At 46.0% G+C, this 25123-nt stretch overlaps 2 protein-coding genes across 6 annotated transcripts in view; one reads left to right on the forward strand and one right to left on the reverse strand.

Moving 5' to 3' along the window:
* SIPA1L3 (signal induced proliferation associated 1 like 3) overlaps window positions 1-838 on the reverse strand; it is a 292300-nt gene extending 291462 nt beyond the window's left edge. For all 3 annotated transcript variants that reach the window (XM_049901371.1, XM_049901365.1, XM_049901368.1), the window contains exon 1: window positions 1-838. The gene's annotated coding sequence lies outside the window, so the exon portion shown is untranslated.
* On the forward strand, window positions 827-24792 carry WDR87 (WD repeat domain 87). 3 transcript variants are annotated; one of them, XM_049901364.1, is made up of 7 exons: window positions 827-914; window positions 10083-10201; window positions 14371-14541; window positions 14949-17304; window positions 17704-17833; window positions 18766-19037; window positions 19397-24792. In XM_049901364.1, the coding sequence occupies exons 2-7, from the start codon at window positions 10127-10129 to the stop codon at window positions 24631-24633; spliced, it is 8241 nt and encodes a 2746-aa protein (XP_049757321.1). In that variant the 5' UTR covers window positions 827-914; window positions 10083-10126; the 3' UTR covers window positions 24634-24792. The 3 variants fall into 3 exon arrangements, with proteins under 3 accessions (XP_049757321.1, XP_049757319.1, XP_049757320.1); XM_049901362.1 differs by having other exon boundaries at window positions 14949-17833; XM_049901363.1 differs by lacking the exon at window positions 827-914 and adding an exon at window positions 1371-1929 and having other exon boundaries at window positions 14949-17833.
* The last annotated feature ends 331 nt before the right edge of the window (window positions 24793-25123 follow it).

The following is a 25123-nucleotide window of genomic DNA, read 5'->3' on the forward strand; positions in this document are numbered from 1 at the left end:
CTGGACGTCCCGACTGCTCGCCCCGCGGGACCCACGACCGCTGCGTCCAGCCCCGCGCTGCTCGCTGGAGACGCCGCCAACCTCGGTGGCCCAAGTGACTTCCAGGCTGCCCACTTCCAAGCCGCTTCGCGCGCGGTCTCCTGGGAACTGTAGTTTCGCCCTAGGCGGCGGCGACCTGAAAAAAGCCTGGCGCGCAGGTGCTGCCGGGAGCCGTAGGCGCACCGCCGCGCCGCCTTCTGGGAGAAGTAGTCCACCCGTAGTCCCCGTGCAGCTCTAGTCCCCCGAGCACTTCCGCAGCCCCGAGGGGCGTGAGGGCTGGAGGCGTGTCTTCTGCAGCCTCCAGCGAGGGCACCGCGCTTCTCACTCTTTTGGGCCGGCTTCTCTCTCTTTCTCTCAGCCCCGTCAGCCTCTTCCCTTCGTTTAGCACGTTTTCTCCCTCCCTCTCCACAAGGCACGATGGACTTACCCCGGGAGCGCGAGCCTCAGGAGAGGGGGTGACATCGGAGCAGTGCGCTAAACCCCCAACGGAAGGGGGCGGTGGAGGAGGGAGTTGGTGCGGCCTCGCGCACGCGCGTTCGCTTCCCAACGCCGGCCTTAATTGCCTCGGGTGCCAGCGGGGAGCACTTTTTTTCCCTTTTCGAACGCGCGCGCGCGCCTGCGCGGGGTCTCGCGCCCGGCTTTTTCCTGTCTCGCCCACCGTGCGCGCGCTAGTGCGCACGCGCGCTCGCCCCGCTGGCCTCTGTCCGCCTGCTGGGCGCGGGGCTGAGTTAACCGCTGTGTTGGCGGCGTCCGCTCGGAGCGTTCCCGCGTTCGCTCTTCAGGCGCTCTCTGTGGCTCCGAGTCTCCACACAGGGGGCCCCGAGTGCCGCCACACACGTCGTGCCCGCCCCCTGTCGGGAGTCCAGTCTGCGCAGGTAACCGGCGCGGCCCTTCTGAGAGAGGCGGGCACGCCCTGGGTCCAGTGTGTGCGGAGACACGGGTTTGGTCGCCTCTCCACGGCCTAGGCGGCCCCGGAGCTCCACCCCGACGGGAGCCGCGGAGCCACGACCCGGGGGGTGCCCCGGAGTCCCTGTTACCTGCCGTGTATTCCTTTAGCACACATTCTGAAGTAACTAGTATCTGTTGAGTCCCTCACAAAGGAAAAAATAATAATAACCAACCCATTGCCGTCGAGTCCGTTCCGACTCATAGCGACCCTATAGGACAATAGAACTGCCCCATAGGGTTTCCAAGGAGCGGCTCGTGGGTTCGAACTGCTGACCTTTGGGTTAGTAGCCAAACGCTTAACCACTGCGCCACTACAGCCTGGGAAATTGTGTCTACCTCCTGATGGAATTGTGGATCCTACTTTTTTTTTTGCAAAAAATGGATTTTGCCGGTTCCACTCCATAGGGGTGACCGAGTTAATTGGCTGTAATTGCAAGATCCCCGGTCGAGAAGCCTCAGTACCCTTCCCGCCTCAACGTTTCAGGAAGATATTCAGTAAGACTGAAAGCTGAGAAGCTTGTATTTTTTCACTATGAGATGGTAGAAGGTTATTCATTTGTTCATTCGTTCAGCAAACTGTATTAAGCACCGACTTCATGCCAGGTTGGGTCATGAGGGACACGGGAGAAATCAAGACAGGCCGGGTTCCTACCCTCAGGGAGCTCTCAGTCAGTCCAGGAGCCACCATCAGACGGTGACAATCTGGAGCAGTTGTTAAGTGCTATCAAGTCGGTTCCGACTCATGGGGACACAATGCATGACAGAACGAAACACCGCCTCGTCCTGCAGCATCCTTACAATCATTGTTACGCTTGAGCTCAAAGTCGCAGCCACTGTGTTAGTCCACCTCATCGAGGGTCTTCCTGTTTTCTGCTGACCCAGTCCTTTGCCAAGCATGATGTCCTTCTCCAGGAACTAATCCCTCCTGACAACATGTCCAAAGTATGTAAGATGCAGTCTCACCGTTCTTGCTTCTAAAGAGCATTCTGGTTGTACTTCTTCCAAGACAGATTTGTTCATTCTTTTGACAGTCCATGGTATATTCAATATTCTTCACCAACACAATTCAAAGGCATCAATTCTTTTTCCATGTTCTTTATTCATTGTCCAGCTTTCACATGCATGTGATGTGATTGGAAATACCATGGCTTGGGTCAGGCACACCTTAGTCTTCAAGGTGACATCTTTGCTTTTCAGCACTTTAAAGAGGTCCTTTGCAGCAGATTTACCTGGTGCAGTGCATTGTTTGGTTTCTTGGCTGCTGCTTCCATGGGCATTGATTGTGGATCCAAGTAAAATGAAACCCTTGACACCTTCAATCTTATCTCCGTTTATCATGATGTTGCTCATTGGTCCAGTTGTGAGGATTTTTGTTTTCTTTATGTTGAGGTGCAATCCATCCTGAAGGCTGTGGTCTTTGATCTTCATTAGTAAGTGCTTCAAGTCCTCTTCACTTTCAGCAAGCAAGGTTGTGTCATCTGCATAACGCAGGTTGTTAATTGAGCCTTTCACCAACCCTGATGCCCCATTCTTCGTATAGTCCAGCTTCTCGAATTATTTGCTCAGCATACAGATTGAATAAGTATGGTGAAAGGATGTGACCCTGGTGCACAGCTTTCCTGACTTTAAACCAATCAGTATCCCCTTGTTCTGTCCGAACAACTGTCTCTTGATCTATGTAAAGGTTCCTCATGAGCACAATTAAGTGTTCTGGAATTCCCATTCTTCGCAATGTTATCCATAATTTGTTATGATCCACACAGTCAAATGCCTTTGCATAGTCATAAAACACAGGTAAACATCTTTCTGGTATTCTCTGCTCTCAGCTAGAATCCGTCTGACATCAGCAATGATATCCTTGGTTCCACATCCTCTTCTGAAACCGGCCTGAATTTCTGGCAGTTTCCTGTCGATATACTGCTGCAGCTGTTTTTGAATGATCTTCAGCAAAATTTTGCTTGCGTGTGATATTAATGATATTGTTCTATAATTTCTGCATTTGGTTGGATCACCTTTCTTGGGAATAGGAATAAATATGGATCTCTTCCAGTCAGTTGGCCAGGAAGCTGTCTTCCGTATTTCTTGGCGTAGACAAGTGAGCACCTCCAATGCTGCGCCTGTTTGTTGAAGCATCTCAACTGATATTCCATCAATTCCTGGAGCCTTGTTTTGCACCAATGCCTTCAGAGCAGCTTGGATTTCTTCCTTCAGTACCATCAGTTCCTGATCATATGCCACCTCTTGAAATGGTTGAATACTGACCAATTCTTTTTGGTATAATGACTCTGTGTATTCCTTCCATCTTTTGATGCTTCCTCCATCGTTTTATGTTTTCCCCATGGAATCCTTCACTATTGCATCTCAAGGCATGAATTGTTTCTTCAGTTCTTTCAGCTTGAGAAATGCTGAGCGTGTTCTTCCCTTTTGGTTTTCTATCTCCAGCTCTTTGCGCATGTCATTATAATACTTTATCTACTTGAGCCGCCCTTTGAAATCTTCTGTTCAGCTCTTTTGCTTTATCATTTTTTCCTTTTGCTTAGCTGCTCGACGTTCATGAGCAAGTTTCAGAGTCTCCTCTGACATCCATCTTGGTCTTTTCTTTCTTTCCTGTCTTTTCAGTGACTTCTTGCTTTCTTCATGGATGATGTCCTTGATGTCATTCCACAACTCATCTGGTCTTCGGTCACTAGTGTTCAATGTGTCAAATCAATTCTTGAGATGGTCTCTAAATTCAGGTGGGATATACTCAAGGTCATATTTTGGCTCTCGTGGACTTTTTCTGAGTTTCTTCAGTTTCAGCTTGAATTTGCATGGGAGCAATTGATAGTCTGTTCCACAGTCAGCCCCTGGCCTTGTTCTGACTGATGGTATTGAGCTTTTCCATCGTCTCTTTCCACAGATGTAGTCAGTTTGATTCCTGTGTGTTCCATCTGGTGAGATCCATGTGTATAGTCGCCGTTTATTTTGGCAAAAGATGGTATTTGAAATGAAGAAGTCGTTATTCTTACAAAATTCTATCATTGGATCTACAACATTCTTTCTATCACCAAGGCCATATTTTCCAACTACTGATCCTTCTTGTCTGTTTCCAGCTTTGGCATTCCAGTCACCAGTGATTATCAGTGCATCCTGATTGCATGTTCAATCAATTTGAGACTGCAGCAGCTGATAAAAATCTTCTATTTCTTTATCTTTGGCCTTAGTGGTTGGTGCGTAAATTTGAATAGTAGTCCTATTATCTGGTCTTCCTTGTAGGCGTATGGATATTATCCTATCACTGACAGCAGTATACTTCAGGATAAATCTTGAAATGTTCTTTTTGATCATGAATGCAACACCTGCTGGTGCCTGAATACCGGTTGCATAGCTTCCAGTGTCGTGGCAACATGCAAGCTCCCACAGTACAACAAACTGATAGACACGTGGGGGATCTGGAGCCGTAGTATTCAATAAATACAAGCCAAATATGCATTTTTTAATTTTACATTAAAAAATGAAACTAATTTTACTAATTTACCCCAGTATATCCAAATATCATTTCAAGTCGTGCTCAACGAAAACAAAGAGATTGATATTGGTTCAGCTTTAAAATTTAAGTTAGTGAAAATAAAATAAAATTTAAAATCCGTGAGGTATTAACAGCGATTCTCATTTGTAGCATAGGTTGTAGTGTGAAAAGATTGGAAACCACCCAATGTCCATCAATAGCAGTTTGGATAAATAAATGGTAGTTCAGCGAGACAGTGGAATACCATGCAGCTGGCAGCTGCTGGAAATTGGGGCAAAGCTACATACATTGATGTGAGTTAATATCTGAAATATATTAGGAAAAGGGGTGCAGAACTACCATTTGTGTAAGAGAAAAAATAATTCTTACATTCATCCTTGTGTATGTACAGAACACCTGTAGGAAAACACAAGAAAGACAACCTGGGTTACCGCTAAAAAGGGGACGAGAGGGGCAGCTGGGCAGGTGTGGAAAGGCAACTTTCTTTTCATTGTATGCCCCTTAGTACATTTTGAATTTTTTTACCAGGTGCACTAAAAAACGTTTAATTAAATGGAGGATAATAGCTATGTCATAGAATCATTGTAAGAGTTAGATGTGATAAAATACGTAAAATACCTAGTTACCACTTCACGCCTTACCAGTCTTAGATGATATATTTACTCTCATGGATTAGGGCAACTTCCACTCAATACTCCAGAGGCTAACCTACCCTGTCAGTGTGTGTTGGTCAGCCCCGAAAACTGTTTCTTCTCATGAAGAAGTTAAGTGAACTCCAGAGTAGTGTCCCTAGACCCTGGGGACAAACTTGAGCTCTTTGTCATTGTTGTTATTAGTTGCTATCAAGCCGATTCAGACTCACGGTGACCCCATGTGTGCAGAATAGAGATGCTTCCTAGGGTTTTGAAGGCTGTGACCTTTTGGAAGTAGATCGCTAGGCTTGACTTCTGAGGTGCCTCTGGGTGGATTTGAACCATCAACCTTTCGGCTAACAGTCCAGAGCTTAATCTTTAGCACTATCCAGGGACTCCTTCCTTAACATTAATGTTGTTCAAAGAAGGGAACAAGTAAGGTCACCCGCCTGGCTTTGCAGTCAGCTAATTAGGCTCTTCTGATGCCAGCCGGTCTCTACACCCCCTCCCCAAATGTGAGACCCACCTGCAAGACCTGATCTATGCAGGGTGCCACTTCAAAGTGTACAGCACGCATCATCTTCCTTTCAAGTGGTCAAGTCCTCCTCTTATATGTTCTCAGAGCACTTCGCTTTTCCTTCTTCAAACTTACCACTAGCGTAATTTCTTAAGTTTAAGAAAATTCAAAGCTTTAGAAAAGCTCAAAGAATAGTATAACCCATCACCCGGAATTTCCCATTGTAATTAATTTCATACTGTTCTTGAATGTCTGCCTTCCTTGCTGAACTGTAAGCTCTGTGGGGCGAGAGCCACACCCGTATCCCCTCACACACCTGTAACACAGCACCAGGAGCCAACGAGTGACCCAGTAGGAGCTCAAGGGCCTTACAGTCTTGTGGAGTGCAGGGCCCCCAAGAGCCAGCTCGCTTTATTACCAAGGGTCGTGGGATGACAGTGCCCCACCCCCGCCATCACTGACGCTGTCCCTGGGAGTGGACCGAAGCTCAGAAGGAAGATGTAGTGCCAGTGTCAGTGCCCAGTCGCGGACCTGGTTTGTCTCCACACTCAGGACACATCTTTTCTCAGCCCCACAGAGCTTCTCTCCTGTGTTAGCTGTTGTTGGTAATTAGTTGCCGTGGAGTCGATTCTGATTCATGCAACCCCATGTATGCGGAGTAGAACTGCTCCATAGCGTTTTCAAGGCTGTGACTGTTCAGAAGCAGATTGCCAGGCCTGTCTTCCGAGGTGCCTCTGGGTAGGTTCAAACCACCAGCCTTTAGGCTCATAGTCAAACGCTTAACTGTTTGCTCCATCCCGGGACCTCTGTGCTGACTCCAGGTCTTGAATTTTCCGGTTAGATCACCTCTGTGCTATCAAGGTATTTCTAAGTCAAGACCGTTGGGATTAAGGTATTAAGGCATCTAGAGCTCATTAAGGACTTGCTTTTAAGGACAGGTACTGGGATTAGGGAATAGAATTTGGGGGATTTTAGGAGAAATGGTGTCTTCTGAGGGTAACCTGAGGAAGATGACCTAAGGGATGAGAGAGAGCAGTAATGTAGAGGTTTGGGGTTTGAAGGCCCTCTTTCTCACCCCCTAGAAGTATGCCCTTAAAAGGTCCCAACTCCTTGCTTTTTGAAGGCTGGTTGGGAAAAGTTGGACTCACTGGAGATACTTGGATGAATGGGAGCTGATGGCGGTGACTGCCAATTAGGTACAAATGACTACCCTCTCGGCAGCTCCGGGGCCTCAGGAAGGAGCCCGTGGGGGTAAACCTGAGCAGTAAGGCCTGGCCTGCAGGGCCATTCACGGATTTGCAGGATCTGAAGCAGAGCACATCGGCTCTTGAAACGTAGTTCAAAAGAGGAGCATGTACAGGGCCGAAGGGGAACTGAATGAAAAATGATGTCACAGGAGGGCGGCGTGCAGCCAGGGAGAGAGGATGCTGTGACAGCAGCCCCCACTTTCCATTCTGAGTGAATTCCTGGGTCGGAGCCTCTTTACCATCAGTGGTATAGCCTCTTCCTCTGATGTGGTAGAAAGAATTCTGAACTGTGGATTGGATCTTGGTCTTGAATCTGCCCTGTGTAACCTTGAACACGTTTCTTTTCCTCTCTAAGTTCATGTTCCCCATATGTACGATGGACAAGTGATATCTACCCCTCAGGATTCTTTTGAGAGTAAATGAAGTGATTGATGTGAACAGTGTTTTTGTGGGTTCTAACTCTTTCTACACACGTGAGAGATGACCCTAAGTTTTGCTTGCTACTTCCCTCCAGGTCCAGATATGCAGCCGTCAAATCTCTGTGGCAACACAGTGCGTGGGCTTAGCCATACCAGTGGCTGAGTTCCGCTGACCTTGCCCCAGGAGACCCAGGCCAAACTTATCTGGGACCTACCAGCTCTCTAGAGGGTCAGCGAAAAAGAGGAAGACCCTGGACGAGATATATTGACACAGTGGCCGCAACAATGGGCTCAAGCATAGCAACGATTGCGCAGATGGCACAGGACTGGGCAGTGTTTTGTTCTGTTGTGCACAGGGTCGCTGTGAATCGGAGCTGACTCCATGGCTCCTACCACCAGCACCAGCTCTCTAAACCAGCGATTCTCATACTTTAGCATGCATGAGATCAGCTGGAGGGCCTGTTAAAACTCAGACTGCTGGCCCCACCCTCAGAGTTTCCATTTGACTAAGTCTGGGGTCAGGCCTGCTGCTCTGCACTTCCAACAAGTTCCTGTTGGTGCTGGTACTGCTAGCCTGCGCATCACACTATGGGAACCCCGACTCTAAACCAAGGAGCCCTGGTGGTGCAGTGGTTAAGAGCTAAGGCTGCTAACCAAAACATTGGCAGATTGAATCTACCAGCTGCTCCTTGGAAATCCTGTGGGATAGTTCTACTCTGTCCTCTAGGGTCACTCACAGTTGGAACTGACTTGATGGCAACGGGTTTGGGTTTTTTGTTTTTGGTTGACTCTAAACTGAAAAAGTTCATCAGCTTTCCTTCTTCTGAAGCACACAGATGGCCGCCATTGCCCTCTGCTGGCCAGACTATAAATTTAACTGTCATGTTTCCGGAGCAACTAAAACAAACCAAACCCATTGCCTTTGAGTGAGTCTATTCCGAGTCTTGGCAACCCTATAGGACAGAAGCCCCATAGGGTTTCCGAGGCTGTAATCTTTACGGAAGCAGACTGCCACACTTTTCTCTTGCGAAGCAGCTGGTGGGTTGAACAGCCACTCTTTCAGCTAGCGGCCTAGTGCTTAATCACTGTGCCAGCAGGGCTCCTTCCAGAGCAACTGAATAGCCTTAAATTAGGTACAGAGTATGGGTTGGAAGCAAAGAGTGGTCATCAGTCTGAGATACAGCAATCAAGTCCCTCGACCGATGAGTGGGTAAACAATGTGGTATATACACACAGTGGAACACTACTCAACTGCAAAGAGAAATGAAGTCCTGACGCATGCCACAACATGGATGAACCTTGAAAACATCATGCCGAGTGAAATAAGTCGGTCATAAAAGGTCAAATGCTGTATGATCTCGCTTATGTGAAATAAGCCAATACGCAGGAACCAAAGATGATTATGGCTGCAGGGGGAGGGAGAAGGAAGGAGGAAGTTTTTTGCTTGGGGGGCGTTGAGTTGATGTTGATCGTGGTGAAATGATTTGGAAAAGCGTAGAGAGAATGGCCGCACAACTTGAAGAACATAATCACTGTCACCGAAGTGTACGTGTAGACACTGTTGAGGTGGTGAATGCGTGGTTGTATGTATTTTCACTGCAATAGGAAAAAAAATGCAAAAAACGACAAAAACCGTTCTTCAATAAAAGCTTTTACTGAGTTATCTTCTTTGAGCTTTCCTGCAATCCTGTGAAGTAGTCGAGACTGGCATTTTCATTTTACAAATGAGGAAATATCAACCCACTGTCACGCCAGTAATGGCAGATTCCCTGACAGAAGGGGACAGTTAAAAGTAGGATTTATATATAACCTAACCAGGAAATATAGGCGTTTGTCCCTACGAAGGCCAAAGCATGGGACTGGGGAAGGGGACGATGAACAGATGTGTCACGTGTAAGAGAGCTACCTGATTGAGCAAGCCTAGAAAGCCTGCAAGGCCAACTAGCTACATCCGTTCTCCACCTGTGCTAGGTACAGCTGACCCTTATCCTGGGCTCTTCTGATCACTGGCTCCCGTTTCCGTAGTCAGACTTGGATGTTAATAGAATCACCTAGGGAGCTTGTTACAAGGTTCTGATTTAGTAGGTCTGGGGCAAGACCTAGGAATTTGCATCTTAAGACATATAACTCCCCTTGGTATCCTGGTACAGGAGGTCAAGGGACCACACTTTGGGAACCCCTGCTGTTCTCATTTGCCATCAAGTAGATTTCAAGTCACAGTAACGCTATGTAACGATAGAACTGCCTCGTAGGGTTTCCCAGGCTGTAATCTTTATGGGAGGAGATGGCCAGGACTTTTCTCCCACAGAACAGCTGGTGGGTTCCAACCACTGACCTTTTGGTTAGCAGGTTAGCAGGCAAGCAATCAACCATTGCACCACCAGGAACCCCTAGTCCTCACAAAATGCTCTCCTGACACATCACCACCAGCAAAGAACCATTTGCTGTGTGAGTATTCCTTTCTGGCTTCTCTCTAGATTTCCCTCCCACCTTCATCCCTGATACCCTGCTGAGTCATAGCAGGAAAATGCCAAGATTCAATTCCCAACTCCCTTTACTTACCATCTTTGAGCCTCGGTTTTTCTCATCTATAAAATGGAATAGTACATACGTCACTGGGCTGTATAAGGATTAAATAAGAAAGTATGTCCTGTGCATAGTTTGTGACATTCAGAGGGTATTCAATAAACACGAGTTTATGGGTCTTGCCTTCTGATTCCTATCACTTAACAAATAGTAGTGACTAAGCTGGCCTCTTTTGAATCCCCACAGGTTTTTAAGCACCAGGTCCTGAAGACCAGGGAATAGTCAAAGTGATGTCTTCCCCCAGACTCATTCCCCTGTGGAAGGATTTTAAATACCTTGTAAATGACGTCATAAATACGATCAAGGTAATGTATATGTAGGACGTAAGCATTAGGAATTGCACTCTATCTGTCTTACTTATGAACACTTTGGAAGAGCCATAGAAGGGACTGGTCCCTCCTGGTAACATGTCCAAAGTACAAGAGACAAGGTCTCGCCATTGTCGCTTCTAAGGGGCATTCTGGCTGTGCTTTTTCCAAGACAGATTTGTTCGTTCTTTTGGCAGTCCGTGGTATATTCAGTATTCTTCACCAACACCATAATTCAAAGGTGTCAGTTCTTTAGTCTTCCTTATCCATTGCTCAGCTTTTGTGTGTGTATGAGGCGACTGAAAACACCATGGCTTGGGTCAGGTGCACATTAGTCCTTAAAGTGACATCTTTGTTTTTCAACACTTTAAAGAGGTCCTTTGCAGCAGATTTGCCCAATGCAATGCTTCGTTTGATTTCTTGACTGCTGCTTCCATGGGCCTAGATTGTGGATCCAAGTAAAATGAAATCCTTGACAACTGCAATCTTTTCTTCGTTTATGATGGTGTCGATTATTGGTCCAGTTGTGAGGATTTTTGTTTTCTTTATGTTGAGATGTAATCCATACTGAAGGCTGTGGTCTTTGACATTCATCAGTAAGTGCTTCAAGTCCTCTTCACTTTCCGCAAGCAAGGTTATGTCATCTGCATATCACAGGTTGTCAATGAGTCTTCCTCCAATCCTGTTGCTGTGTTCTTCTTCATAAAGCCCGGCTTCTTGGATTATTTGCTCAGCATGTTGTTGTTGTTAGATGTCGTAGAGTTGGTTCCAACTCATAGCAACCCTATATAAAACAATGAAGCACTGCCTGGTCCTGCGCCATCCTCACAATTGTTGATATGCTTAAGCTCATTGTTGCAGCTACTGTGTCAATCCTTCTTGTTGAGGGTCTTTCTCTTTTTTCACTGATCCTGTACTTTATCAAGCATGATGTCCTTCTCCAGGGACTGATCCCTCCTGATGACATGTCCAAAGTATGTGAGACGAAGTCTTTCCATCCTTGCTTCTAAGGAGCACTCTGGTTGTACTTCTTATGAGACAGATTTGTTTGTTCTTCTGGCAGTCCATGCTATATTCAGTATTCTTCACCAACATCACAACTCGAAGGCATCAGTTCTTCGATTTTCCTTATTCGTCATCCAGCTTTCACATCCGTATGAGAAGATTGCATTAGTCTTCAAGGTGACATCTTTGCTCTTCAACACTTTAAAGAGGTCTTTTGCAGCAGATTTGCCCAATGCAGTGAGTCTTGATTTCTTGACTGCTGCTTCCGTGAGTGTTGATTGTGAATCCAAGTAAAATGAAATCCTTGACAACTTCAATCTTTTCTCAGTTTATCATGATGTTGCTCATTGGTCCAGTTGTGAGGATTTTTGTTTTCTTTATGTTGAGGTGGGATCCATACTGAAGGCTGTGGTCTTTGATCTTCATTAGTAAGTGCTTCAAGTCCTCTTCACTTTCAGCAAGCAAGATTGTGTCATCTGCATAACGCAGGTTGTTAATGAGTCTTCCTCCAATCCTGATGCCCCGTTCTTCCTCATATAGTCCAGCTTCTCGTATTATTTGCTCAGCATACAAAGTAAATAGGTATGGTGAAAAAATACAACCCTGAGACACACCTTTCCTGACTTTAAACCAATCAGTATCCCCTTGTTCTGTCTGAACAACTGTCTCTTGATCTATGTAAAGGTTCCTCATGAGCACAATTAAGTGTTCTGGAATTCCCATTCTTTGCAGTGTTACCCATAATTTGTTATGAGGCACACAGTCGAATGCCTTTGCAAAGTCAATAAAACATAGGAAAACATCTTTCTGGTATTCTCTGCTTTCAGCCAGGATCCATCTGACATCAGCAATGATATCCCTGGTTCCACGTCCTCTTCCGAATCCAGCTTGAATTTCTGGGAGCTCCCTGTCTATGCACTGCTGCAGCCACTTTTGAATGATCTTCAGCAAAATTTTACTTGCGTGTGATATTAATGATATTGTTTGATAATTTCCACATTTGGTTGGATCACCTTTCTTGGGAATAGACATAAATATGAATCTCTTCTAGTTGGTTGGCGAGGCAGCTGTCTTCCAAATTTCTTGACATAGACAAGTGAGCACTTCCAGTGCTGCATCCGTTTGTTGAAACATCTCAGTTGGTATTTCGTCAATTCCTGGAGCTTTGTTTTTCACCAGTGACTTCAGTGCAGCTTGGATCTCTTCCTTTAGTGCCATTGGTTCCTGATTATACACTACCTCCTGAAATGGTTGAACGTCGACCAATTCTTTTTGGTATAGTGACAATGTGTATTCCTTCCATCTTCTTTTGATGCTTCCTGTGTCCTTTAATATTTCCCCTGTAGAATCCTTCAATATTGCAACACAAGGCTTGAATTTTTTCTTCATTTCTTTTAACTTGAGAAATGCCAAGAGTGTTCATTTTTGGTTTTCTGTCTCCAGGTCTTTGCATGTGTCATTATAATACTTCATCTTTTCGAGCCGCCCTTTGAAATCTGCTGTTCAGCTGCTTTCGTTTCATCATTTCTTCCTTTTGGTTTAGCTACTCGATGTTAAAGAGCAAGTTGCAGTCTCTTCTGACATCCGTTTCTTTCCTGTCTTTTTAATGACCTGCTATAACAGAAATACCACAAATGGATGGCTTTAACAGAGAGAAGTTTATTCTCTCACACTCCAGTAGGCTAGAAGTCTGAATTCAGGGCACCGGCTCCAGAGGGAGGCTTTCTCCTCCTGTTGGCTCTGGAGGAAGGTCCTTGTCATCAGTCTTCCCTTGGTCTGGGAGCATCTCAGCGCAAGAACCTCAGGTTCAAAGAACGCGCTCTGCTCCCAGCACTGCTTTCTTGGTGTTATGGGGTCCCCAACTCTCTGCTTGCTTCTCTCTTTTATATTTCAAAAGAGATTGACTTAAGACACTACCTAATCTTGTAGACCTCATCGATATAACTGCTTATTACATCATAGTGATAGGATTTACAGCACATGGGGAAATCATACAAAATGGTGGACAGTCACACAATACTGGGACTCATGACGCAGTTAAGTTGACAGATATTTTGGGGGGACACGGTTCAATCCATGACAGTGTCCTTGACATCATTCCACAAATCATCTGCTCTTCAGTCATTAGTGTTCAATGTGCTGAATCTATCCTTGAGATAGTCTCTGAATTCAGGTGGGATCGTACTTTGCTCTCATGGACTTGTTCTAATTTTCTTCAGCTTCAACTTGAACTTGCATATGAGCAATTGATGGTCTGTTCCACAGTCGTCCCCTGGCCTTGTTCTGACTGATGATATTGAACTTTTCCATCATCTCTTACCACAGATGTAGTCAATTTGATTCCTGTGTAGTCTATCTGTTCAGCATACAGATTGAATAAGTATGGTGAAAGGATACAAGCCTGATGCACACCTTTCCTAATTTTTAACTATGCGATATCCCCTTGTTGTGTTCTAACGACTGTCTCTTGGCTTGTGTATGTGTTCCTCATGAGCACAGTGTTATCCATTTGTTATGATCCGCACAGTTGAATGCCTTTACGTAGTCTATAAAACACGGTTACACATCTTTCTGGTATTGTCTGCTTTCTGCCAAGATCCATCTGACATCAGCAGTGATGTCCCTTGTTGCACATCCTTTTCTGGGTCCGCTTGAATTTCTGGAAGTTCCCTGTCGATGTACTGCTGCAACCACCTTTAGTGTTCTTTAGTGCAGTTTTCAAGCTTTAATAACTTAAACTGTACTGATTTTTGGGACACCCTATCATATGTGATGTATTTGCCTGAGTAATCTGTTAAATGTCTCTTTTATGATGTATGTACCTTTTAGATAGAAAAGAGAAAGCTAGAGGACAGGTATAGCCAACTTCATGTTGGGAAGAACTTAGGTTTTTCCTTTATGCTCACGCTACAAGATTTGCCCGTGCAGCCCCTACAGGGGTTTAGTGGGCTTTCTTACACGCCTCTGAAGTATAGGCGCCCCACAGGTGGCAAGCTGTGCACATGTGGGCGTGACGGGACACATGTGGGCGTGACGGGACAGAGTGGTCATCGCGGTGTGAGCCGTGGTTTGGGGAGTATCCCCGATTGTGACTTACGTGAGGATATATTTGGTACGTGTGTATATCTGGCCTTTTGGTTCATGCCATGTCTCTCCAACAGTACCCTTTAGATGACTCAAAGAATGGAGTAGTTGTGCTGAGTGACCGTTCCCAGATCCTGTTCAAAGAGTCTCGTCACCCTCAAAATATGCCGCTTATATGCCATTACTTCAGTGACGCCGATTTCTTTGCCTCCCTCTCTTGGGTGTCACCAAGCACGAAAGAAATACAGGTAAAACTGCCCAGCCTTTCTTCCCCTCCGTAGCCCATTCTACAGGGTCGTGCCCGTGCAGCTGTTACCCCAGACTGACAAGGGAAAATAGATCCCTTGAATTCATATCTTGAATGAAAGTGACCTGGATCCAGGGTTCCCCGCTTGTTCTTTCTCCAACTTTAGTTTCCATGTTGAATAGAATTTATGGTCTCCTTATTTTTTTTTTTTTATAAAGTAGGCTGAGGTTAGGGAAAGAGTCATAGGCTTCCTACTTCTGTATTATTTCCAAGTCCCATCACTGGGTAAAGTCACCCTAGAGTCTCCTAATTACTCTTTAGCACAAGAAGAGGAAAAGGCAGCCGAATATTCTGCCCTTCCCTCCTCTGCTGTCTTTTATAGGCGGCTTCCGTCTTGTTTACTTCTAGGCTGTAGTGTGGATGAAGAGCAAAGGTGAGGACATGGTTGAGAAGAGAGTGTTCTCCATGACGGAACGATTGCCGCCCATCCAGTCCATGGTCCACACAGGTTCCTTTCACATCCTCGTGGCCTACTGTGGTGACCTGTTACTGCGGCTCTTTGGGGACCATTTTCGGGCATTCAAACCCCTGGGTGCAGTGCCCTGCCGCTTCAACATCAGCTGCCTCTGCTATGACCCAGAAATGCAGGTGCTTTTGTCAGGCATCCTGGGAGCGGTGGTCACCTGGATCATCGAGCCAAGTGGCAAGGGCCTCCAGATAGCCCACATGGTCTCCATGCCTGGTGACGAGCTTGTCCGGGACATCACGCTGAACGGCCCCGGCGGCTCCCTCCTAGCCCTGTGCGATACTGCAGTGAGGGTCCTGGAGCGTCAAGGCCTGGGCCGTCTGGGGGAGACCAGGAGGTTCACTTCCGGTGGCAGTGGCTCCCCCATCACCTGCTGCTTCACCTGTGTCGATCAAGGCCTTCTCTACGCTGGAAACAAGGCTGGGGAAATCCAAGCATGGAGCCTCGGCCGGGCCCGCTTCCTCCACAGTTTCAAGGCCCATTCCTCATCGGTGACATGTATCCGCAGCAGGCCAGAGGCCCACACCCTGCTAACAGCTGGCAGTGAGGGCTCAATCAAGGAGTGGAACCTTACTTCAGGGAACCTGCTGCGGCGGCTGGAACTTGGTCAGGACTTGCAGCGCCTCCAGTTTATTGATAACATTACTTTCTTCTGCCAGACCACCCATAGCTTTTCCTTGCGCCGTCTGCCCTGCTTCTATAGCCTCTTCAATGTCTGTGGTTCTGCTCCCCTGCAGGTGCGTCGGGTCCACTGTGGAAATAACTGGTACCGGATCCTATGCACTACTGAGGATGGCTTGTTGCGCTTTCTGTCCCCACAGACAGGGGATCTCCTGGTTCTCACCTGGCCCTTCTCAATCCTGGACCAGGCTGTGGATTGGGCCTATGACCCAGATAGAGAAGAGCTCTTTGTGGCGACAGGCAGCTCAGAGGTGCTGGTATTTGACACAACCCGCTGTCCTTGCCCAGCCAAGTATCTTTTATGCACCTCACCAGATTCTCAGGACTTGGTACAATGCCTGGCTTATGGGCATTTCCAACTGGGTCGGGGTCTAGAAGGACTGATGTTCTCCGGGCACCAGAGTGGTGTGGTAAGAGTACTTTCCCAGCACAACTGTGCCCGAATAGAGAAATTCATGCACTTTGGGGCTGTATTGGCACTCTCTACACTGTCAGGAGGGTCTTATGGTAGCCGAGAAAACTCTTTGCTCTGTTCCTATGGAATGGATGACTATGTACACTTATCAGAGGCTGTGCTTGATGGGGCCAGAGTATGTCTACAACCTCTCGCCTGCATTCTTAGCAGCTGTCACCTAAAACACCTGATACTCTTGCCCAAGTCTGTGGGTGCCATCACGGAAACTAACTGCCTGCGTCTCTGGAAGTTCCATGACATTCTGTCCTCTCAATCAAAGAAAGGCTCTGTGTTCACGCAGACATTGCCCCTGCACCAGTGTCCCATCATATCCTTTGATGTCTGCCTGTCCCTGAGTCTTTTCGTTACAGGTGGTATTGATGGTTCTGTCCGGATCTGGGACTTCCATGGTAGACTCATAGCCATGCTGGACTCATCATTGCACTTTGGCCCACTCTGCTTTGCAAATGACCGGGGTGACCTGCTTGTGACTTTCAACCAGAGCCTTTATCTGGTGTCCTGTTTAAAACTGCTTCCTCCAAGCATGCTGGTTCGCCTTTCCTTTATGAGCATAACAGATGAAGTGGTAGAAGTCCCTAAGCCTTTCACACCAGGCTTCTTCTTCTCCTTTGAGACCATGTTTGTGCCCAAGTATGTCTATACTCAACAAAGGCAACAGGAATTAGTGGGTCTGGAGATCCTTGACAATAGGCGGGCCATTGCCTTTGACCATACTGTGCCACATGTCATAGAGGATGAAGAGGAAGGGGGCCCCATATTTCTGTCTGGCCATAAATGTAATTCTTTACAGGGGGAGGAAACTGATTTGACGCAGGTGAGCAACCAACATCACCATCCCCGTTATGTGATTCCTCCCCAACTACAGCTGACTGGCTGGGACGGCGTCCACCCTTATCAGATATTGCGATACTACTTTGGTCATGGGAGGAAATGGCTCTTTGCCCCTGATGGCTACATCCCCAATTCAGTGATTCGTGCCCGTCTTTGGCCAGAGGGCAGCCCAATATATCTACAGTGCAACCTGCACTCACCCCAGCGGGAATTGGAATGGGACAAGACTCAACAATTCTTCTTCTGGCACGGTAGGTCAAGAGCTATAAGTCATTTGGAAGAACTTCCACAACAGAAGGAGGATAAAGACTTCATAGGAATGAGAATGTCCAAGGAAGTAACCTACAGTGTCTTTACAGACACAACAAACCGCAGTTGGCTGGGAAGAAAGATGAGTGAAATAACTATTAATAACCTGATTGAGACAATCCTCAATATTATGATCCATGCTTCCCCACTGAAGTTCCAATACTGTGTTGGCGCACTAGGGCAAATCTTTGCCTCTTATCAAGTGTCTCCAGCCCTGCGCTCTGAGACAGCCCATCGCCTTCTGGATGATACAGCCAATTCCAATCCACAGATCCGAGAACTAGCCTGGGAAGGTTTGAAACGCCTAGGAATGATTACTCATCTCTTTGCCTTGCCTCTAGCCCAAGGATTGATGGACAAGGACCAAAGAGTGAGGAATAAAGCCCTGAGCCTCATGGCTGATACTGGAATCCACTCTAAGACTTCACTCTTATACTTGATCCAGAACCGAGAAACTTTCCGGGAGATGCAGTAAGTTGTTGGTTTCTTCCTCGATTCTTCACTAGCTTCTAATTTTTTTTTCCCTTTACCCATTTTTTCCCCTGTCCTTTCCCTTTCTATCTCTTCATCCCTATGTATAAGCTCTTCTTGCTCTTTCTTCTCTTTCATGGCTTTTTTCCTATTCCTAAACTGTCTTGACAATTCCCCTGACTACTCACTCTATCTTCCATTTCCTCTCCTATTCCTGTCTGCCCCACCTCTTTTTTTTTTTTTTTTTTTTTTTTGCCTATTTCCTCATTTAATAGATAAGAGAACTGCGTTTCCAGGAGGTTTTTTGTTTTTATTATGCTTTAGGTGAAAATTTACAGCTCAAGTTAGTTTCTCATACAAAAATTTATACACATATTGTTTTGCAACATTAGTTGCAATCCCTACAATGTGACAGCAAGCTCCCACTTTCTACCCTGGGTTCCCTGTGTTCACTCAACAAGTTCTGTCCCTGCCTGCCTTCTCATCCTGCCTCCAGACAGGAGCTGCCCATTTGGTCTCGTGTATCTGATTAAACTAAGAAGCACACTCCTCACGTGTATCTTTTGTTTTGTTTTGTTTTGTTTTATAGTCCTGTTTGATCTTTGTCTGAAGAACAGGGTTTGGAAATGATTTTAGTTCTAGGTTAACAGAGCCTCTACGGGCCATAGTTTTGGGGTCTGCCCCTTGCCTCTTAACGTTCCTCTTTTGATCCCTTTCTCCCACCCTTGCAGCCCACATATGGGTCACTCCATTCCTTGCCATCTTGGCTTCCTAGACGTTCTCTTTCCTCTTCGCCATCCTTTCCTCTGTATACGCTGTCCCTTCTGTCAACTTTGCCAAGCCCCCTGCTTGTTCTTTCCTTCTCATACTCCTTTTTGTCCCTGATTCAGCATAGGTTTTTTTTTTTTTTTTCTCTCCTTTGACTTTCATAGGCAGGAATTGATTGGAGAGGAAACCCTGGACCATCTGCTGGGGATACGGGCAACAGATCTCCAAATCCTTCATACTCAAGTGCAGCAGCGACTGAATGAAAACTTGACCTTGTCACATGGAGATGAAAAGCCTTTTTTTTCTTTGCATGTCTCAAGGATTTCTGAACTGAAGTCCCATGAAAGACAACCTTCAACAATTCCCGAAGGACCTGAAGTGGCCACCAAATCCAGCAAAGGCCAAAGACGGGGCCGAGCAGGGGGCAAAAAGCATAGTATGTATGGGGTGATCTGGCCCATGCTTCAGGGGCCACAAGAGGCAGGATAGTTAGGGCTCAGATGGGTCAAAAGATACTAGGTGAAAACAGAGATAAGTGGAAAGATGCTTTCACAGAACGGAGCCCTTCTAGGAAGAATCTGCCCTAACCCAGAAGACTCCAAGGCCTGTCACTCTAGGTCTTGGTGGGGCTAAAAACTAAAGCAAGGAGAGTGCCCCTCCACCCTTCTTAAGGCCTCACCTCTCTTTATTGCTACTTCTTTTGGCAGTTCCTCTTAGCTCACACCATATATTGGAAAAGGTTTCATTTAAACTTTCCATGCTTTTCATACCTCCATCTCCTGATTTTCTTGGCAGCCCGAAAATTATTGTGGAGTCTCAAGAAGATAAAAGAAAGAGCCTCAAAACCGATTATCATAGAGCCAGGTCCGTTAGAGGGTGAAAGTGATCAGAGTGAAGCTGCATTAGTCGAGGTGGAGGAAACAGACATCCATTCCATAGGATCTTCACCCTCAAGCATGATAAAGGTTTCAAAAGAGGCTGAAGAATCTACAGAGAAAGATTCTTCAAAGGATCATATTGTGTTGGCCCTGAAGATGCTGAGGAAAGTACGTGACAAAAAGGGCAAGAAAATTACAGCTCAGAAACCCATTAAGAGGCGCAAGAAGAGAAAGGAAGCTGAAATTGAGGTACCTCAGCCTCTAGTAGAGGAAAAACCCATTGTGAAGAAAGTTAAGACCAGTGGGCGGGGTGCCTCTGGAGTACCTGGCTACAAGGCTACCACTGGAGATGGCACATCATGGCGGGATGATTTATGTCATCTCTTGACCCTGAGGATCTCTGGTTCCCAAACAAAAATGTCAGAAGCTCTAAGCTCTGAGGTAGTAACCATAGCTCAGGAGATGCTGGCAGATCGACACCCCAGCTGGGAGCTCTTCCAGGAGATCTGCCCTCTGTTGAAGAAGAAAAGCCAGGTTCTGCTTGAGGACCTTGAATGGGATATAGCCTGGCCAGAGGAGAAACCAATTTTTATCCATGAAGAAGCAGTTAGAGAGGACATGATAATCAGAAACATGGAAGAAGAGATACCAGAGGATCAAGAGCAAGTGCAAGAGGAACCAAGGGATATGCAAAAGTTGGAGAAAACGCAGGTGGTTGCAAAAAAAGGCAAGAAAAAGAAAGTTATTTTTTTGGAACCAGGTGACCCAACAAAGGGAAAACGAATATCAAGGAAAGAAGAGAAGAAATTCCCTAAGAAGTCATCTAAGCAAGAGAGGAGAGCAGCCCAGCGGGAAATAAAAGTGGATAAAAAAGAGAGGCAAATCACCAAAGAAGAGAGGGACATGAGCAAGGAAGTGAGAGAAATGGTGGAACTGGAGGAAGAAGTGGTTGGCCAAGAAGAAAGACCAGTTATGGATGACAGGAAGCTGACTTGGCAGAAGTGGAAGAAATCCTGGGATCAGTGGGAACAGACCCAAAAAGAGACAAAGGTATCCTGGGATGAATGGAAGCGAGCTTGGGACAGGTGGTGTCATCAACATGGGGTTGAAGAGGATCTCTTTGCAGATGAAGAAAAGCCGGATGAGGGCAAGAGGAAGCTGAGATGGGATGAATGGGGACAGATCTTGGAAAAGATTTTGTTTGCCAGGACCAAGGAGCAACTTTCTGAGGATGAGGAAGAATTTACCCTGGAAGATGAATTACCTCAGGAATGGGAAGAAGAGCCAATTACAGAAGAGCAGAGACATATCCAAGAACAGAAACAGGCCTGGGTAGAAAGGAAACGAGCCCAAGATGAAAGAAAACAAGCCAAAGAAGAGAAGAAACTGGCACAAGAAGAAGAGAAACTAGCACAAGAAGAGAGAAAACTGGCCCAAGAAGAAAAAAAATTGGCCCGAGAATATGGGAAAATGGCCAAGGGACAGGGGGAAATGGCTCAGGTAGAGAGGAAACTTGCCCAGAAAGAGGAAAAACTGGCCCAAAGAGAGGAGAACCTAAGCCAGAGAGCAGAGCAATTGGCCCAGAAGAGGAAGAAACTGGCCCATAAATTGGAGAAACTGGCCAGAGAAGAAGAGAAACTAGCAAAGAAAGGGGGAAAACTGGCTGAGGTAAAAACAAGACTGGTTCAGGAAGTAGAAAAATTGGCCCCAAAGGAGGAAAATCTGACAGAGAAAGAAAATGAGCTGGCCCAGGAATTGGAGGAGCTGGCTCAAGAGGAGGATGAACTGACTTGGAAAGAAGGAGAACTGAATCAGGAAGAGAAGAAACTGGCTGAGGAAAAGGAGGAACTGACTCAGGAAGAGAAGAGACTGATCTGGCAAGAGGAAGAACTGGATGAGGAAGAGAAAAAACTGGCTGAAGAAGAAGAGCTGCTGATTCAAGAAGAGAAGAAACTGGCCCAGGACAAGGTAAAGACACCTGAGGAACAGAAAAGGCTGTCCCAGAAAAGGAAGCAACTGACCAGGAACAAGGAGAAACTGTTTCAGGAAAGGGAAAAATTGTTCCAGGACCAGGAGAAACTTACGAAGAACAAGAAGATACTATCCCAGAAGGAGGCAAATCTGGTTCAGGAAAAAGCGAATTTGACTCAGAAGAAAAAAAATTTCGCTCATAGGAAAGAGACCTTCCTCCAGAACAAAGAAAAAATCACCCAGAACAAAGACAAACTAGTCTACATAAAGAAGGACGTGGACGAGTACAAGAAGAAACTGTTTCAGGTAGAGAAGAAGCTGATACAGGAAAAGGAGATACTTACACAGAAGAAGGAGAAAGTAACTTATATACAGAAGAAACTAGCCCAAGCAGAGGAAATTCTGGCTGAGAAACAGGAGAAACTGGCCCAGGAAAAAATGAAACTAACTATGGAGAAGAGGGCAGTATTTCAAGAAAAGAAACTACTCAAAGACGAGTGGGATATTGCTAAGGAAGAAATGGCATTGAGCATGGAAATGATGAAACTGGCCAAAGAGAAGAAGAGATTAGCTGAGGAAAAGGAACTTCTCTTCAAGGAAGAGACTCAAGGAACCTCCAAACAGAGAAGACTGACTGAGGAGGAAGTAGAAAGACTTAGGAAGAAATTGTTCCTAGAGGAGAAGATACTGACGTATGAAGATAGGATATTGGCCACGGAGGACAGGGACATTGCCAAAAGAAATTTAGAATTTGCTAGAGGGGAGAGAGTATATGCCCAAGAAGAAAGGAAGTTAGCCAAAACAGTAAGGAAATTGGCTAAGAGGCGCACTTCCAGGGAACCATCAGAACAGAGCAAAATCTTAAAAGTACTTCAAAAATTAATCAAAGCAGAAAGAGAACTAACCCAGGAAGAAATAGAGATGACAAAGACAAAGAGGTCACTCTTTATTAAGGAGAGGAACTTAAGCAAAGAACAGAATCAACTTGATAGCGAAGAGTGGGACTTTTCTGAGGAACAATTAGAAATGACCAAAGACGAGAAAAAACTGGCTCAGAAGCAGAGAAAACTGGCCAAGGAAATGAGAAGACTGACAAAGAAAGAGAAGGATATGATTGAGAAAGAAAGCCAATTGGCCAGAGAAGAGAGAGAAGTCACACAGGAAGAGGAGGGAACAGTAGAGGAAGAAAAAGTAATCCCATTCCCTAAAACAAGGTGGACAAAGGAAAAGAAAGTTAAGGATATACCAAAGGAAGAGTTTCCTGTTCAAGTGGATGAGGTGGAAAGTGAAGAGAGATTTTCTAAAGAAATGGAAAGCCTGTTAGATGAAATAGAGCATGAGAGTTTTTCTGAGGAGGAGGAAGAGGAGAAAAGCAAAAGTGATGAAGAGGAAGAGGAAGAAGAGGAGGAGGAGGAGCAGGAGGGAGAAGTAGAGGAAGAGGAAAGCATGAGTGAGGAGGAGGTGGAAAGTTCGAGTGAGGAGGTGGAAAGTTTGGATGAGGAAGTAGAAAGTTTGAGTGAGGAGGAAGAGGAGAGAAGCTCATCTGAAGAAGAGGTAGTTAAGGGAAAAGAGATCTTTAAAAAAGAAAAGAAACTATTTAAGTCGCAAGAAGGAAAAAGAGAAGGCCTAAGAGGAAGGAAAACAGTTCCTTCTGTTGGAAAAGGAGTCCTTAAGGTCAAAGGCAGTGGTATCAAACTGGGAGTCTTGAAAACAAGCCCCTCCAGGAAACTGATCTCAATAGCTCTGGGGAGGGAAGAGAAGGTACTAGTACCAGTGTCAATGAAACAGATATCCTGGAAAGCTGAAGAGGCCACAGTACTTGAGACACCCCAGACAGTCTCAGAGACGACGTGTAGGGATAAACAAAAAGAACTGGAGCAATTTAAGCCTATACCTCAACAAGTTTTAGGTACAGTTTTGGAGCCCCAAGAGCAAGACTTAAAGACCACAGGCATGTCCCACATAGTTGGGGAAACCATGGAAGCTCAGAAACGCCAATACAAGCCACCAGGTGTCAGGTGGAAGTGGTTTTTGCAACATCATAGATCTCTAGTGGGGCAGACTGAAGTGCAGTTACCTGTCTCCCAAATCCTGGGTGAAGAACAATATCCAGAGGTAAGTCTCTCAGATGTAGAGTGGATCCACCGTGTTCTAGAACGGATGGAAGCAGGAGAGCAGCTTTCCAGGGAGAGTTTCCACAGACTGTGTCAGCTCCTCAAAGACCTCACCTCAAAGGGAAACTTAGAGTGGATGCATGTGGCCAAACTTGAAACCATCGTGTACCGTCACAAGCAGGGCCTGGAATCACGAGGCACAGGTAGTCCAAAACCCAGTAAGGATATCATGGGTCCAAAACAGCTGAAAGTGATCCCTCCTATAAAAAGAAAGGAAAAGAAGAGCCGGCTAAAATCTTTGGCTGTTACCACACCAAAATCTCTGTTAGCTACCAAGAGGATTCCAGATCCAAAGACTATAGATTGGCATGTTTTAGGAGAGCCTTATAGAAGTGGGCAAGCACAGCAGATACCCAGTGCTCTCAGGGAGATGGAGATGCAACATTTTTATCCTGCCCCAAGAGACATTTTCACAGGTGCCGGCGCCTATGTGGACAAACAAACCCAACCACTGATATTTCAAAAGAATTTCTGGACTTTAAAGGGTAAGAGCAGGTTTCCCAAATTGCCCAAGTTGGAGAAGAAGGCACAGCCCATCACTAAAAAAAAGGAAGAGGTGCCTAGATGGGAGACATTTGTGGCCCTGTACCATGTTTTGCGGATGTTGCAGCAGCAATGTGCAAAAGACCGCATTGCTTGGATGGAACATTTCTACCAACTCATGGACCTCTACCAACTTACCCCCCGAATCCAGAGGCTACTACAGGAGCTGCTACTGACAGAGGAGCCCCAACCCCAAGCAATCATCTACAAAGAGGCCCTAAAGACAGTGGAGCTAGTTCCCGGGGAGCGCTTGCTCTACTGCCTGTTTTGTGGTGGTTCTCACACTCCTGGAGGTCCTCTTAAGTTCCAGGAGGTGGTATCACTCCCAGGGCAGAACAATGTACGCACCATCCTTCCCATGGGCATTGCCCAGTATGGGCTCTTAGAACTTGCCTGGAAGAGCCTACCCCAAGCTGATAGTCACCTCACCAAGGAATTGCCTCACATTGTCGCTCCCACCCTCTAATTTGGGACTGACTGGATGTCAGGTCTTTTTATTCCTAGTTGGAGAAAGTCCTAGTCACCAGAATCTAAATCTTCATCCACACAGAGGTAGGGCCAGGCCAAGGCGCTTTCCCCTTCAGGCTCTAGAAACCAGATTCTTTATGTGGAATAAAGAGGATGCTCTCAGTTACAACAAACGTTTTGGTGTATCTCTTGTCCCCAAACTTTGGTTCACCAGGGAAACCAGATACTTAAATTCTCTGGAGTGGGAAAACTTTCCAAAAGCTAATGGTTCTCACCCTATGGAGTCTTTGAGGCAGAAGAGTATGTTCTTGTCCTCCTCTTCCCTTTCCTCCCACCGTCCTCCCCCACACATTATGGAAAGGAAAGCACCTGGCAGAAAAACCAGTGAGTATTTGGTATTAATATAATAAGTATTGATAAAGTGGAAGGAGAGCGAATTTTGGAATTGTAAGACCCTTAATATTTTGCTCCTTAGTAGTTGGAGTGGA

Source organism: Elephas maximus, chromosome 11 (assembly GCF_024166365.1).
Source record: "Elephas maximus indicus isolate mEleMax1 chromosome 11, mEleMax1 primary haplotype, whole genome shotgun sequence".
NCBI classification, from domain to species: Eukaryota; Metazoa; Chordata; class Mammalia; order Proboscidea; family Elephantidae; genus Elephas; species Elephas maximus.